Source organism: Heterodontus francisci, chromosome 11 (genome assembly GCF_036365525.1).
Source record: "Heterodontus francisci isolate sHetFra1 chromosome 11, sHetFra1.hap1, whole genome shotgun sequence".
NCBI classification, from domain to species: Eukaryota; Metazoa; Chordata; class Chondrichthyes; order Heterodontiformes; family Heterodontidae; genus Heterodontus; species Heterodontus francisci.
In genome coordinates this window covers 65,000,972-65,016,177 of record NC_090381.1, presented here as the reverse complement: position 1 = coordinate 65,016,177, position 15,206 = coordinate 65,000,972, and the positions used below count along the sequence as shown (strand labels likewise).

At 41.5% G+C, this 15,206-nt stretch overlaps 1 protein-coding gene across 1 annotated transcript in view; it reads right to left on the bottom strand.

Moving 5' to 3' along the window:
- The window catches only part of plch1 (phospholipase C, eta 1), a 126,213-nt gene that overhangs the window by 67,149 nt on the left and 43,858 nt on the right, over positions 1–15,206 (bottom strand). The window contains exons 3-6 of the mRNA XM_068041470.1: positions 11,546–11,692; positions 10,577–10,819; positions 10,355–10,485; positions 3,479–3,649 (exon numbers count right to left, since the gene is read on the bottom strand). Of these exons, the coding sequence (XP_067897571.1) occupies positions 3,479–3,649; positions 10,355–10,485; positions 10,577–10,819; positions 11,546–11,692 (692 nt within the window). The remainder of the gene's footprint in view (positions 1–3,478; positions 3,650–10,354; positions 10,486–10,576; positions 10,820–11,545; positions 11,693–15,206) is intronic.

The following is a 15,206-nucleotide window of genomic DNA, read 5'->3' as shown; positions in this document are numbered from 1 at the left end:
CCTCCTCACCCAATAGCCATCCTTTGGTTTGCTGCAGTGGCTCACATGAAGTTGGCACAGCAAACTGCCACAGAGTGAAGGTATCATGACTGCTGACAGGATACTGGGCATTGAGCTGCCAATTTGCTGCCTATGGCCACACACCAGCTGGACGTTGAAGGAGCGAAATTCCTTTCGGTTCCAGTATAGGGCAGAATTGACATGTGGTGTCTGTAAAGTGACATGTGTGCAGTCAATGGCACCCTGCACCATAGGGAATTTTGCAATCTGAGTGAAGCCACATACTCGCTCCACCTGCTTTCGCTGGCAAGAGAGAATGAAATGTAAAGCCTGGCTCAGGTATAAAATTAAAACCCGGCCCGACCCCAACCCAACCACAGCCAACCCGAACCTGACCTGAGCCCAAGCCCTTTCATTTTTTACGCGCCCAACCTGACCCGACACGAATCTCCTTCATCTGTTCCGGTAGCAGGCTATTACTGCAGCTGGAGTTGTGGGGAATCATGGGTAAGCCTGATTCCGTGACTTCCCAGAAGCAGTGTCCAGCCTGACCTGACCTGAGCCCGAATGCTGGACTTGGAATTTCGACCTGACCCGACCCAAACACATGTAGTTGGGTCTAGTCGGGTTCAGGTCGGGTAGCCAGGCTTTAATGAAATGTCATTAACTCTCATTGAAAGGAGAGCCTCAGTGACCTCCCTCACACAACAGTGGATGGCAAACTGGGAGATGTTGCAAATATCTCCAGCCCAAAAGCAGCCAGATACAACAAACATTCTCGCCACAGTCACCTTCGCAGCCATTGGCTATGTAGTCCTTGACCTGCTCCAAGTTGCAGCTGCGGCTGAAGAAGGTGACAGATTTCAGTGAGGACATCTTACTGAATTGTAGACATCTCACGCATTGTTCCTTGCTGAGGTTCAGGTTGGTGAATTGCTCCCTGAACATCCTAGGCAGCTATGGCCTCCTGCTGAGAGCCCTTCTCCCACCCCTTCTGTTCCATCTTCCAGCAGCTTGTCCTGCTCTGTGTGACCTCTGTTCATTCTCCAAGTCAAACTGTATTCAAAGGTGAATGCCTAATAATGCACCCACGTGTGGGAGAAACTGGTTTGTGCAGAAGCCTTAGAGTTGGCAACAAAAATTCCTTCAGCACTTGACACGCTACTCCCTGTAGACTTTTTCAGTTTGAAACAACTTTAGAAAGCACCAAACAGTTGTACAACTGTGGTAACAGCCAGGAAAAATCTACCAGCTTGCTAACCTATAAGTACTTGATGATCCCTTTAAATAGCACTTGTTGGGGAGTGGGGGGTCCTTCCTGCAGCTAAATACATGTTCAACTGTGCAAGGGTAAGGCAGGGTATTGCTGGGGTGTTAAGTGATGAATGGATCATTTGTCTAGTTTTTTGCTCATGCCAAGTACAGTATGGGAAAAATGCAGAATATTCTGTTTTTACTGCCTCAATTAATCACCTAAACACGCATTTATTATCCCCATTACACTATTACCTTTGCAGTCAGGCTTTCAGGAGTACAGGGGCAACAGAAAGACTGATTTTATTAAGTTTCAGACATGGGATCCAGTTGGAAGGTACCATGCAAGGAACTGTACATTTACACACAGCAATGTGCCAAATTTGCCAGACTTCTGCTCCCGATGATTATCCAATGGGCTATGTTGCCATGAATGATTGTGCAGGTGTAACAACTGGGCTAATCTGTGAAGCCCTCCTTAAATCATTCCTCAACACTTATTGTTTCAACTCACACTTGAGGTATGGCCACATGTATGAGGTACCAGAGGCAGCCTGCACCAATAGGAAACATACCACAGCATGAGTTACTAATGCCTTTAAGAAAGAACAAGAGAAAATTCAGGGTTGGGTGGTGTTGGGGTAGGTGAAGAGGAATTAACTAAAAGTTATGGAACCATGAATTGTGCTCTGCCATTCCTGCCACCTTCGGCATGATGCCACCACCAAACACATCTTGCCCTCCCCTTTCAGCATTCCGCAGGGACCATTCCCTCTGTGACACCCTGATCCACTCCTCAGGCACCCTCAACACCTCCCCGCTTTCCTGAGGCACCTTTCCATGCAAGCGTAGCAGATACAACACCTGCTCTTTTACCTCCTCCCTTCTCATTGTGCAGGGCCCCAAACACTCCTTCCAAGTGAAATAGATATTTAGTATACTACTCACAATGTGGTCTCCTCTACATTGGGGAGACTAAATACAAACCAGGTGACCGCTTTGCAGAACACCTCCATTCAGTCCACAAGCATGACACCGAGCTTCCTGACACTTGTCATTTTAATTCTCCACCTTGCTGCAACTCTGACCTTTATGTCCTTGGCCTGCTACAGAGAAACTCAACACAAGCTTGAGGAACAGCACCTCATCTTTTGACTGGGCACTTTACAGCCTTCCAGACTCAACCCCAACTTCAACAATTTTAGATCATAACCTCTGCTCCCAATTTTTTCCCCTTTTCTCATATTTTCTTTAGCTGGTTTGCTCCCCACTAACCACCCCTCACCTTGTTTCTTTCTTAATCCCTTTACTTTGTGTTCAGATGGCTGCTATCCTGCCCTTTACACCTCATCCAGATACATCTTTGTTTCTTTTCTTGACTTTGTACCATGAAACCTTTGTCAGTTAATGCCGCCTGCCCTTCGCCCTATCACAGACTTTCCCTTTTGTTCTTCTTCCCCTCCCATCCCTATCACTTGCTCAAAACCTTTCTAACCTTTGCCAATTCTGATGAAAGATCATCGACCTGAAACATTAACTCTGCTTTTCTCTCCACAGATGCTGTCTGACCTGCTGAGCATTTCCAGCATTTTCTGATTTTGTTTCAGATGTCCAACATCCACAGTATTTTGCTTTTGTAATTGTGTACAGATGTTGGATGATTAACAAAGCTATTTCATTATTGCCGCAGTCTGAACCTTGAACTGAATTGACAAAGATTTTTCATCCATTAAAGAAGGGGACAAGAGCTGCAAATCAAAAAATTCCAAAATATATAGGTACAACATTTGTTCTGAATGGCAACTCAAAGTTTGTAGAGATTAAAATACAAAGTAAAGACATGCTCGGGTCTGCAAATGAGACCCGACCCGAGCCCGATAGAACCTCATCCGACCCCGAGCCGGCCCGAGTCCTTCCATTTTTTCCCACATCCGACCCGACCATCAGTTAATCTACCTTCCGTTTTTCACTTTGTTCCTTACCTGCACAAGCTTAAAATAACTGTAGCAAAACCACCTTTAAAGTCCAAAAAGTAAATTCACATTAAAGTCACTTACCTGAGATGGTGATAGAGTGTGTCTGATCCGGACCGACCCGACCCGAGCCTGAATGCTGGACCCGGAAGTGCGACCCAACCTGAACCAGACACATGTCGCCAGATCCGTCAGGTTCAGGTCGTGTAGCAGGCCTTTAATACAAAGTACACAATGCTTGACTAACTTACTTTTTGTTCCAATTTGAGAAACTGAGCAAGTTCTTCCACAGTTAGATGGTCTTTCCTGTCACTGTAAGACTTCACCAGTAGGAAGAGATCCCGTCGCAAAGACATCATCTTATAAAACACAGAGAACTCTTCAAGATTTAATGTGCCCTGATTTTCATCTGTGTCAGCTTCCTATCAGAGAAAAAAAAATTAAGAGGAAAGTCTTCCCATTCTCCAGTGTAGTAACAACAAAGTTTTCAAGTTATTTAAACTTGGCCAGTTTTTTTTTTTGATTTCCCTTTTATGAAGATATTTTTGGATAGATTTTCCTTTCTCCACAACAACTTTAACTCCTCGTTTTTCCACCTCACCTGACAACTACCTATAATCGTTTAATTGCAGTTGGTTTCCACATTGGTGTCATTGGCTGTTGTGATCAACCAGAAGAAATCATAAATTACTTAATTCCACCACTTTTTCCTTTACCTTCCTCCCCGCATCTCCCAACTCCCAAAGTGGAAAAGTGCACAATCTCCTCTATTAGGCTGAGACCAGGAACTGCGTAGAGTAGGACACAAACCTGCATCCATTCTCACTAGCTATAATATATCTTAAATCTCAAGCACACTCAAAACCAATAATAAAACTGAGAGGTATTTATACAAATGGATCTCACTCTGGAGATTATTCCACATGGGAGGAGTTTCTTTTACAGTTGTTGAAGGTGAAATACAATAAAATATTTCATTTATAAAGTATGTAACCATTTTCACATAAAACGATATCCCACATTAACAATTGTTGGTAATAAAATATATACATATTTTATACAGAAGTGCGCCGTCACTTAATTAGCAAAAATGACAGTAAAAGTGTACTTTGTCCAACTACAAGCAGTTCATAATGGTAATGTTATACCAGTAACCTTAACTGTTCAGTTAGCCAGCTGCTTTTTAATCATAACTAAAAACAGAAAGTGCTGGAAATACTCAGCAGGTCTGGCACCATCTGTGGAGAGAGAAGCTGAGTTAACATTTCAGGTCTGTGACCTTTCATCAGAACTGGGAAAGGTTGGAAAAGAACTTGGTTTTAAGCAAGTGAAGGGGGGGTGGGGTAGTAGGGAAGAGAACAAAAGGGAAGGTGTGTGACAGGGCAGAGGGCAGGAGAGATTAAATAACAAAGCTGTCCTGGGACAAAGACAAAGAGAGAGTTAATGCTTGTGCTCACCAGGCAAGGGTCAGTCTGCAAATTGGAAAAATGGGCCCTACATTAATCCCTGAAGATAGAATCATTATAAATGCCCCAATTGGGGCAGATTTTAGTTTAGACGTTCTTTTTTAAATGCTTTTAAGGTTTTATTTGGCAGTTTGTTTCATTTTTTTCTTGTTTTGGTCTGATATCACTATACCTAATACATATTCGTTACTGATTATTTATAAAAGATTATTCAAAGCCTTTAAACTTATTTAAGTCTTTGCTGACCATGAAACCGTTAGATCAGTACTAGCAGATGAAAATACATTTTTACCTCAAAAGCACTTTAGACAAAAAAGTAGCAGTTTCTTTATATGATTTTAATTAAACATTCAAAAAAGGTGCCTAAAAGGAAGAGTTCATGGAAATATTATATTGTATGTTGTACATTACCATAAATAATTTTGCCAAGACAAACCTATACAGAGTTTAGAAAAAACTTAGCTCATCACTGGTTCCCTTACTCCTTTCTCTTTCATCTATGTTTTTAGATAGTATATTTAAAATATGCCATAACATTTAAAAAAATGGAGAAAAACAATCAAAAATAATCTTTATTCTATGAATATAATTGATGCATGCACTAAGTCTTCCTCCCCCACGGTTTGATCTTAAATTTTATTATATACTGAAGCTTCAGCTCAATTTATGTAGGGTAGTGTAAGCTGATGGATTCCATTGAATTTAAGATGTCAGCTTAAGCTGTCTGATGTCCGATTAAAATCAACCTCCTGGCCTTCAACTATCTGAACTCCTATCAAATTACAGGCACATTTTCATTCTTCCATTTCAGGATGATTAGAAACATCGGTGAGGGGGATTTTACATCAAGTTCAGTTTTCAATAATGCTGCTGCTGTTTGTAGCTACTCCTACCAGGAGATCTGGTGTCATGCTCGTCTATCATGCGCCATCCTCACACATCCACTGGAGCTCGTCTGCAACCTCTGTGGCGTCCATCATCCAACTACACTTAGGTCGACCCCCCGCCCCCTTCCACCCCCCTTTCTGCTGTCTCCACTTTGCCCTCTAGAAGAGATCTTTGTAGTTTTTCGGCTCTGATCAAATGGCCTAAATACTGACATTTTCTTTTCTGGATGTCACTTTTTAGAGTTCTTTTTGCTCTTGCAATTTCAAGCACCTCTTCATTTATCTTATGATCTGTATAAGGAATTTTAAGCATATGCCTTAACATCCACATTTCAAAGGCCTCTATTTTCTTCCACAGATCTTTACTTATTGTCCAGGTTTCCGACGCATACAGGAAAGTGGATATGTAGCATCTTATGGGGTTTTTTTTCCTTGTTAAAAATTATGAGCTTTCTTGTTGTTAACACATCCTTCATCTTCACAAAATTACTTCTGGCTATCTCTATCCTTCTTCTGATTTTGGCATCGCATCTGCCATCTTCTGTTATCATTTATACGAAATAAACAAACTTATCTACTTGTTCCAGTTTGACACCATCCACTTCAATATTCACTCTGGTTTCTTCTAATGTATTCCTCCTAACTACCATTGTTTTTGTCTTATTGGTGTGCATACTCAATCCATATTCTAAACTTCTAGATTTTACTTGATCTACAATATTTTTATACACAATGAATAATGGGATTACAATAACATTTAGTTCATTCGGGAATGGAAATAAGAGGCTCTGGGAATCACAATAACTCACTGCATATTATAAAATGCTTGAATATTTTTTTAAAAGAAATGTCTGTAGCCAAATAAGCATGCACGTCATTTTATGGAGGATGTGCTCTGCACCAGTTTGGAAATAGTTTCCAGAATCACCTCCATCACAATCTCTAGATTAACTAACAGAGAAGCGGATGCCTTGAATGCACACATCAATGTATAATGTCTCTCAGACTCCCCAAGGCAAGGTGGCTCCTGTCAAATCAAGTTTATCCTCTGATGCTGCATATTCTGTGATCCACAGTGTAGATGGACAAAAAGCAGTGGTCTAAATAGCTGCTCCATTCAGGAGGAAAAGTCTGTTCCAGTGGATAACTTAATACAGAGGAGAAGAATTTAACTCCATTCCAGCAGCAAAATAACGTCATCATTCAAATTCTCCTCTCCCTTTCCCCCCGGCCTGTGTGCCTTGTTTTTCTGCATTTGAAATACCTTTAGCTGGTAAACTATGAGTGAATCTGATCATAAAACAAACAGATTTCAATCCTATACTTTTTAGATTAAGCATACAAAGTATAATACAGCTAACTTGTGATGAGTACACTCACTCAAGAAATGTGACGAGATTTTCTGCACAATTGTATATCGTTCATGCAGAATCTGCACAATAGAAAAAAAGTGAGGAAAGATGACTGATAATTCTCACACAGAGAGGAAGTTAATGGTTTTAGTGACCTGAAAACTGCACAAAACAAGGACATTAGATTATACAAAAGATCATCCAATGAGGCAATGGAAGCCATTAGAAGAATGAATAATAACATAGCTAAGATGGTGAAAAGTCTATACAAATCTATATATGGAAAGCTCCAGTCAGCCTCTGATAATTGGCCTAACTTGGCCTTTTACTTACCTTAATTGGCTACTCTCCACGACTCCCCCGATCCAGCCTCCGGAAAAATGGCCTGGGGGTGGGATGGTGCCGGCAAACTGGCACACTGGCGCTAAATTATATGCCTGCCCACCTCTGTTCTCACTTCCAGGTCAGGGCAAAAATTCTGCCCTTGGCTTCCAGCATTATACTATGACACCTTGGGTGCCATTTATCACTTATAAAAAAACAGGCTGTTTCTTTGCTGCTATGGATGAAGTGCAATCTAAGTGCTACATCAGGAGCCAATTGTGGATATGTGTCTGCCCATTTTTGCAGCCTATGAGAAAAGTATCTTTTTATAATCTCTTTAACCAGGCAAATATTCCCTATATTGGCAGTTCCAAATGACTTGAGAATGGAGGTAGAAAATTACTAGTGCTACCATCAGGTAGGAAATGATAGGGGCGGTTTCCCTCTTCATCTCTCAACTGAGCACAGACAGTGGTTGGGATTTTATCCGGGAGACGGAGTCTCAACCTCTGGCGAGAACCCTGCGTCGCTCCTTCTGTGGCAGGCCCGCCGAATCAAGTGCCAATTAGGCACTTGACTGGACAATGGTGAGCTTTCCACTGGCTCAAGGACTCCAGTGACGGAAGTCCCACCCTCTGAACTGCTGGCCAATCAGAAGCCGGCAGCTCTTTAACTGTGCAGCACCACCACGGAGGCAGTGGCTGCTGCTGGTGGAGCACCCATCTGCCTAGGAGGGCGCTGGACCCTGGCCACAGGTAGGCCAGGGCGAGAGGGGTCGTGTTGGGTAGGGGTCAAGGAGGAGGGGGATGCTGGGGGTTCAGCAGCAAGGGCAGAGCGGTAGCTCTCAGCTGGCTCACCCTTCCTGATGCTGGGACCCTCATTCAGGCACTGTGCCAGCGAGCAACCCGCACAGTTTTTCTTGCCGAGCTCCCCATGCAGCGACAGACCCACCCACCACTGGGCTAATTGTGGCGAATGAGGCCCTTAATTAGGCATTAATTTCCCATTTAAGGCCTTAATTGGTAGCAGGATGGGAAGGCCATTCACAGGCCTTCCCGCCCCGGACTTCATTTTGGTGGAAGCAGGGTTCCGCCTGATTACATGCTCTCCCTGCCTCCAAAACTGCAGTGGGGGAGAGCATAAAGTTAACCCCAGTGCTTTTGTTATAATTGCGTTTTAACCTTTGAGCGTTTTAATGGTTGATTAAAAAGACAAATGGTAGGTTTTCTAATAGGTTTAAAGAAAGATAAACATTTATTAAACAAAGACTGGAAAATTCACAACTTCACCCACACAAATGCACATATGTGCACATGCACAAGAGAAGATAGAGATTAAAAGAGAGCATGCATTTAGGTCTGGTGTTTTAAAAGAGAGTTTGTTGTGAATCCTTGTTGGTTTTCCCAGGAGAAAAATGTAAACGACGCAGACTCGTTCTTCCTTTCTTCCTGGCTCCCTACAGTCAAGCTTTGGAGAGTTTCAGGTGGACGGATGCTTGGCTGCAGACCTCTTTGGTTAAATCTGTTATAGTCTGTTGATGAAGATCCTGTTTCAATCTCTCAGACAGGGGATTTTCAAAGGCTTTTCGTCTCTGCCTCTAGGTAGTTTTTTTTGCAAGATGGTATTCGGCAGGGTCTTTGTTTTGGTTGGAATAGCTCTCTCTCAGCCTCCTGGCTGCTGGATTTCTATCTCTGCTCTGGCTTTCTGCACAGAAAAGTCTCTTTTTTAAAAAAAACCTTATCAGGCTTGGGGCTGAATTTAATGAGTCCGCCGCCATTTACGGCAGCACACTTTGATGGTGGTGTGCATCCCGCGTGGATGCGCTGTCCCTGAGCCCCGCGATATTACGCAAGAGGGCTGATTTAAATAGAGGGGGCGGAGCGACCGTCCCCGATTATCTAGAGGGGGTGGCCGCCACGTTCCCGGCAACAGCGTCCAGCACTACTGCGCAATCGCTGGCGCCATTTTTAAAGGGCTTTAAGCCCTTAGAGGTAATTTTAATTTTTAAAGCTAAAGCACTCGGAATTTTTTTATTAACAAATAATAGATGTGGATTCGCTTCCCCAACCCTCCCAATGGTCATTTCAATGCCCGGAATGACCAACACTTGCCTTTTTCCCTACTCTAACTTTCCCCCTCAACCTTCTAACTTTTGTCCTTCAACCCCTTCCCATCATCCCCACATCCAATAAAATGTGATTTCCCCGCTTCCCCACCCCTCCAGCCCTAAAAATTTTATTCCTCCCCCCTCTCACCGTACGGAGCTCTAAAGGCACACGAAGGACAAACGGCGGCCGTAAAATCGGCGTGGGACGGCTGCCACCTGCAGATAAGTTAATTTAAATGTCATTAAGGTTCATTTTAATATGCAGATGAAGGGCCCACTTCCAGGTTGGGGTGGGGGCGCACCGAGGTTTCCCTGCTGCCGGTAAAATGCGGTGGGCCCTTCTCGATGTTGCAGGTCAAGGCAGGCCTCTCCCCAAAGAATTTTACCTCATCCCCCTGTCCGCCCCCCGCCGTGTTGATGGGGACGATAAAATTCTGGTTTATCTCAGGTGGCCAAAGTTGCTCTCCCCTGGTGTTTTCAGACAATGTCTCTGAATGTGTGTCCATTGTTAGGCAATGGCATTTGAATGTTGCTCATCTTGATAGTAGTGTTTGGTCATAACTATTATCCTGAGTTTGGGTCTGGAGATTCTATGTCTACAAAGGTCATTGTTAGTCCAACTGGTTGAAAAAGGTAGCCGTTAATAGTGAATGGGACCATTAGCATTTCTTCAAGGCTGGTCCAGCCCTAATGATGGGTTCCGTCTCCAGCTGTCACTATGTATATTCGCAGTATAGGAAAGGTCACCTGACTTCTTACTCCATTTTGTCTTACAGCAAAAGTGCATTCCTTCTAGGAGATAATTCATCAATTCATTTTAATAGTTTATAATTGTTCTTTGCATGAGCTTGACACTAGTAAACTTATATTCAAACACATTGCACCATTCCAGGGAAATACTTAATTTTAAGGGAATGAAGAAAGGAATTAGAAAAACAAATCATATTGCCAGCTTTAATCAGCTATGACCAGCTATGAGGAGGCAACTAACCTGAAACATCTGCCTGATTTTCCTGCGAGGTAGATTCACATTTAGTTTATGCATCAGTTGATAGATTTCCTCAATGCACAGCAAGCCATCTCCATTCCTATCAGCTTCTTCAAAGGTCTGTTTCATCCATTTGAAAAGGAAATTAAGGAAAAACTAAATTGCAGTAGAGGGCAGTGCATTAGAGTTTGTGGTATGTGTTGCACAAACATGCAAAAGGATATTGATCATGAATTCTCTGTCTTTTTGCAAGTGAATCTTCATCTTTGATTCCAGCCATCAAGTATTTTAGTCCAGTTATCCAAGTGCGTGCATCCTCAGAGTTGGACGTTACCAAGTCCAATGCCTCCATATGACTGCCATGGTAAATACTGAAGCAGCAGCTTGGATCAAAGCTCCTTTCAGCATGCCGATGGAAGTTTGTAGACTGACTCCCTTCTAAAACTTTACAAATGGAATCAATGGTAACTAGAGGAAAGAAGACAAATTTGCAATTCGTTGTAATGCACATACACTGGTTTTCACTGTTAAATTATATTACAATTTTCATCCATCTGTTTTAACTTGCTTTTTTCATGTAAACACAAATGTGGCTTTAAGACAGCTTGATTTGGTACTCTGGCCCAAGTGCTGGGCATCAGGATATTAGTCTGCCATTGTCAGGCAGAAAAGCATCAGAGTTTAAGAAGACTAATTAAACTTGGGCTTTTTCCAGGCAGTAAAGATGTGGTACAAAAACAATACTGCGGATGCGGGAAATCTGAAATAAAAACAGAAAATGCTGGAAATACTCAGCAGGTTAGGCAACATCTGTGGAGAGAGGTCATGACCGGAAACAGTAACTCTGTTTCACTCTCCACAAATGCTGAATATTTCCAGCATTTTCTGTTTTGACTGTAGTAAAGAAGTGGTGCTGTTCTAGAATACATTGTGTTGCATTTCTCTACTTTAATGGTCAAATTCATTCAAGAAACGTATTCATTTTTTAAAAATCAAAAAAGTGATCATACATAGTCCAGATTTTACAATGTAATCTATTCAGTAATCAGCCCCTTTTCAAACCTTTGAAAATAACTTGCCCATCATATAAACCTATAATCTGTTCCAAATATTGAAAGCACATGGCATTTAGTTCTAGATTTACTCCTGTTCCTTAATACAAAGTATTTGGAAAGCAGGAGCGAAAATTCTTACTTTTTGCCTTTTCATTTTTCCTAGATGGACGCCACCGAATGCATGTCCTGTGTTCATCCAGGTAGAAAAGACGAACCAAGCCTCTGCTTCCACTCTTTAGCTTGACCATTTGAGACCCTGACTGCATTACACTCATGCATCTTTCCACTGTGAAAAAAATCAGTAATAGTGGATTAATAAGGCTAAAAAAGCAGGTTTGGTGTGTAAAACAAAATGTCTGATTAATATGCTGAGGTATCTCAAAAACTACGTCAAAGATCCCCTCAGCACATAAAATCTATGTAAATTATTCCAACAATAAAAACCTCCCAAATGTATTTTCTTTTTGCAGATGGGAAAGGAGAAGGATGAAAGAAAGAGCAGTATACAATATTAATGTCAGGGTTTGCATACATTCAATAACTTTTTCCAAAAGAATGGCACATCAAACTCCCAAAATAGTATTTAAGTTAGTCACTTCAAACATATACATAAGAGGAATTACATTAACTTGACAATGAAATGGAAAATCTCAACATATTCTTTAAGATGAAAATACAAGGTCAGGAGCAAAACTATTACTCACTAATGTACTGAATTTAAATAGACACATAAGGAACTTCACTTTAACATAAAGTTTGCACAGTCCAATGGGCGCATAAAATCTCGGCACAGCTTCAATGTGGAGATAAAGCAGCCATAATACATGTTGTACAAATGCAAACAGCTTACAATCTGCAATTGATTCTAGTTCACCAAAAGGAAGCACATTGCTTTATAAATATATAATACATCAAGTTCCTATCAGCACCAGCTGTAAAGAACCAGGGAGAGGAGGAATGGAGAAAAGAACTTGAATCTATATAGCACCTTTTACATTCTCAGAATGTTCCAAAACATTTCACAATCAATGAATTAGTTTTAAAGTGCAGAGTTGTGCAGTAGGCAAACACAGACCAAAGTTTCTCACAGCAAGAGCCAAAAACACCAATGAGATGAATAACTAGGTAGTCTGTTGATTGAGAGGTAGACATTGGCCAAGACACTGGAAGAACTCCCAGGTATTCAAGAGTGCAACGGGATCTTTTATGTCACATTGTACAGTCAGATGGATCTGGAGATAGAGGCCAGAGGCTTTACTGAACAGGGTCTCTGATTATTACTTGCACCCCTTCAGGAACTTCAGAAAAATTATCAAGCTGCATTTTGATGCCTCATCACCTGACCCTGCGTTGCCCTCAGTGCTAACCCTTGTACCTTTTCTCTTTCTTCCAGGTGATTCTCCTGATTTTGTAAGTTACTCTCTGAAGCCTTGAGTTCTTCTCTATGCATTTTTATGATTCACTGCTCCATTCTTTGGATGGCTCTGCAAGATTCTCCACTTGAAAACATGCTTTAAAAAGCACAAAAATCACATGACCCCTCCAAAAAATCTGACAGTGAATTCAGCCTAGCAAATCATTTACTACTTTTCTGCTGCTACCCCAGGCTTCAGCCACTCTGGGCTTTTTAAAGGTAACACTGAAAATGTCCAAACTTTCTCAATGCAATACTCCTGTGTTGCATAGGATTTGCAATAATGAACCACCAAAACGACATGCAAGTTGATCCCACAAATTACAATGGGGTCAGCAATGGACAACAATCGGGAAATTCCAGCTGATGAGCACATTGGCATAAATGGCCCAGGTGAATTTTGAGGCTAAAGTATTTGGATAATATTTGCTAATTTTTCTCAGACTTTTATTAATCTCATCTATTGTGATAAATTTTGAAAAAACTTCGAAAAGTTTACTGATACAATATATACTAAATAATACAGGCACAAAAGCTCTAAAAACTGAGCTCAGGTTTCTGAAAAGGAAGTATCAGTTGTACCTTCATAATCTATTTTAATTACAGAAATACAAAAAAAATACAAATAGCTTAATTATTGTGCAAATTTTAAAATCGAGAGTTGTAAGCATGCAATCATCACATCTAAAATAAGTCATGCATATACACTGTAATTCGGTACACAACGTTTTTTCTGTGACTTTCTTCCAAATGTTTCAAAGCGATCACCAAGAAGCATTCAATGCTTAGCAAACTTTGAAATAATTGCACAAATTTTATTCTCAACATTCATAAACTACATGTTTCCTTTTCTAAACAGCACAAGCTAATTCATGACTGAAAACTTTTCAAAACCATCACTGTACACAAATAGAACAACACCACCAACCTATTTGCTCCAATCTGAATTTCTGTGGGGCAGCAACACTACAACCCACATTTAACATCCCCGACGCCAAAATGAAAGACATTCGAACAGTCAAGGATTCCAGATATTGCTTGAAACAAATCCACGTTTAGCCATCCACTGCTTACTCTGCTCAACAGGAGCTGTTTCCCATTATCAAGTCAGATGCTGCACTTAAAGTCTCTGAACAGTATGACCCACTAATCCACTACAGAGATCTAACTTCACATTAATCTAATCGTCAAATCTTGTTTCGTAATATACAGCAGCCTAATATGGCAGTACATAAATATCAAAAGTCTTGCATGTGTGTAAATGTGTCCCGTATTGCTGTACGGCAGGGATGCACAAATATTGGCCTCCGAGCCCAAGCAAGCCAGCCCTCAAAATTCTGACAACTCAGTCCTATCTGCATTTATATATTTTAATTACTGATTTGTCCAGTTTGAATTTAACAGCCCTAGATGTTTAGAAAGAGCTGTTCATGGTACAGTTGCCTCATTGGTAGAAGAAAACAAAGAAAGACTTGCATTTATGTAGCAATTCGTGATCACAGGACATCCCAAAACTCTTTACGGCCAATGAAGCACTTTTTTTTGAACAGTGGTGACTGTTGTAATGTAGAAAATGTGTTATTGGTTCAGAAATACTGGTTAGTATTGGCAGTTTGAAATGCATTCAAATTAACAGGAAAATGGATTTAAACTTTGTGGCCCAAGATTCCATGTGTGCACCTAACTAGCCTGCAGTGAAATCTTTTTAAATTGGTAAAAATCACAGAAGCTGGATACACCACAGTCCTTTCAACCAATTGTGAGCACTTCCCAAGTCACTGTTTCTGTTAGCAATTTTGAGCGTGCTTTGTCAGAGATTTCTTCAGGGTAGTTCAAACATCCCTCATAATCTTCACCACAGGAGATCCACAGATGCACACAATCACAAGCAAGAGTGGCACAGTGGTTAGCACCGCAGCCTCACAGCTCCAGCGACTCAGGTTCGGTTCTGGGTACTGCCTGTGTAGAGTTAGCAAGTTCTCCCTGTGACCGTGTGGGCTTCTGCCAGGTGCTCCGGTTTCCTCCCACAGCCAAAGACTTGCAGGTTGATAGGTAAATTGGCCATTGTAAATTGCCCCTAGTGTAGGTATGTAGTAGGAGAATTGAGGGAAGGTGGGGATGTGGTAGGAAATATGGGATTAATGTAGGATTTAGTATAAATGGGTGGTTAATGGTCGGCACAGACTCGGTGGGCTGAAGGGCCTGTTTCAGTGCTGCATCTCTCTATAACACCAATGTGCTGCTCCGAGAAACACAGCAGTTTGCACTTATATAACTCTTTTAATGTAGGAAGAGGTCCCAGTGTGCTTCACAGGTGCGCAGTACACAAAAACTAACACTTAGCCATTGAAAGCAATATTAGGAGAGGTAACTAAAAGCTTGGTCA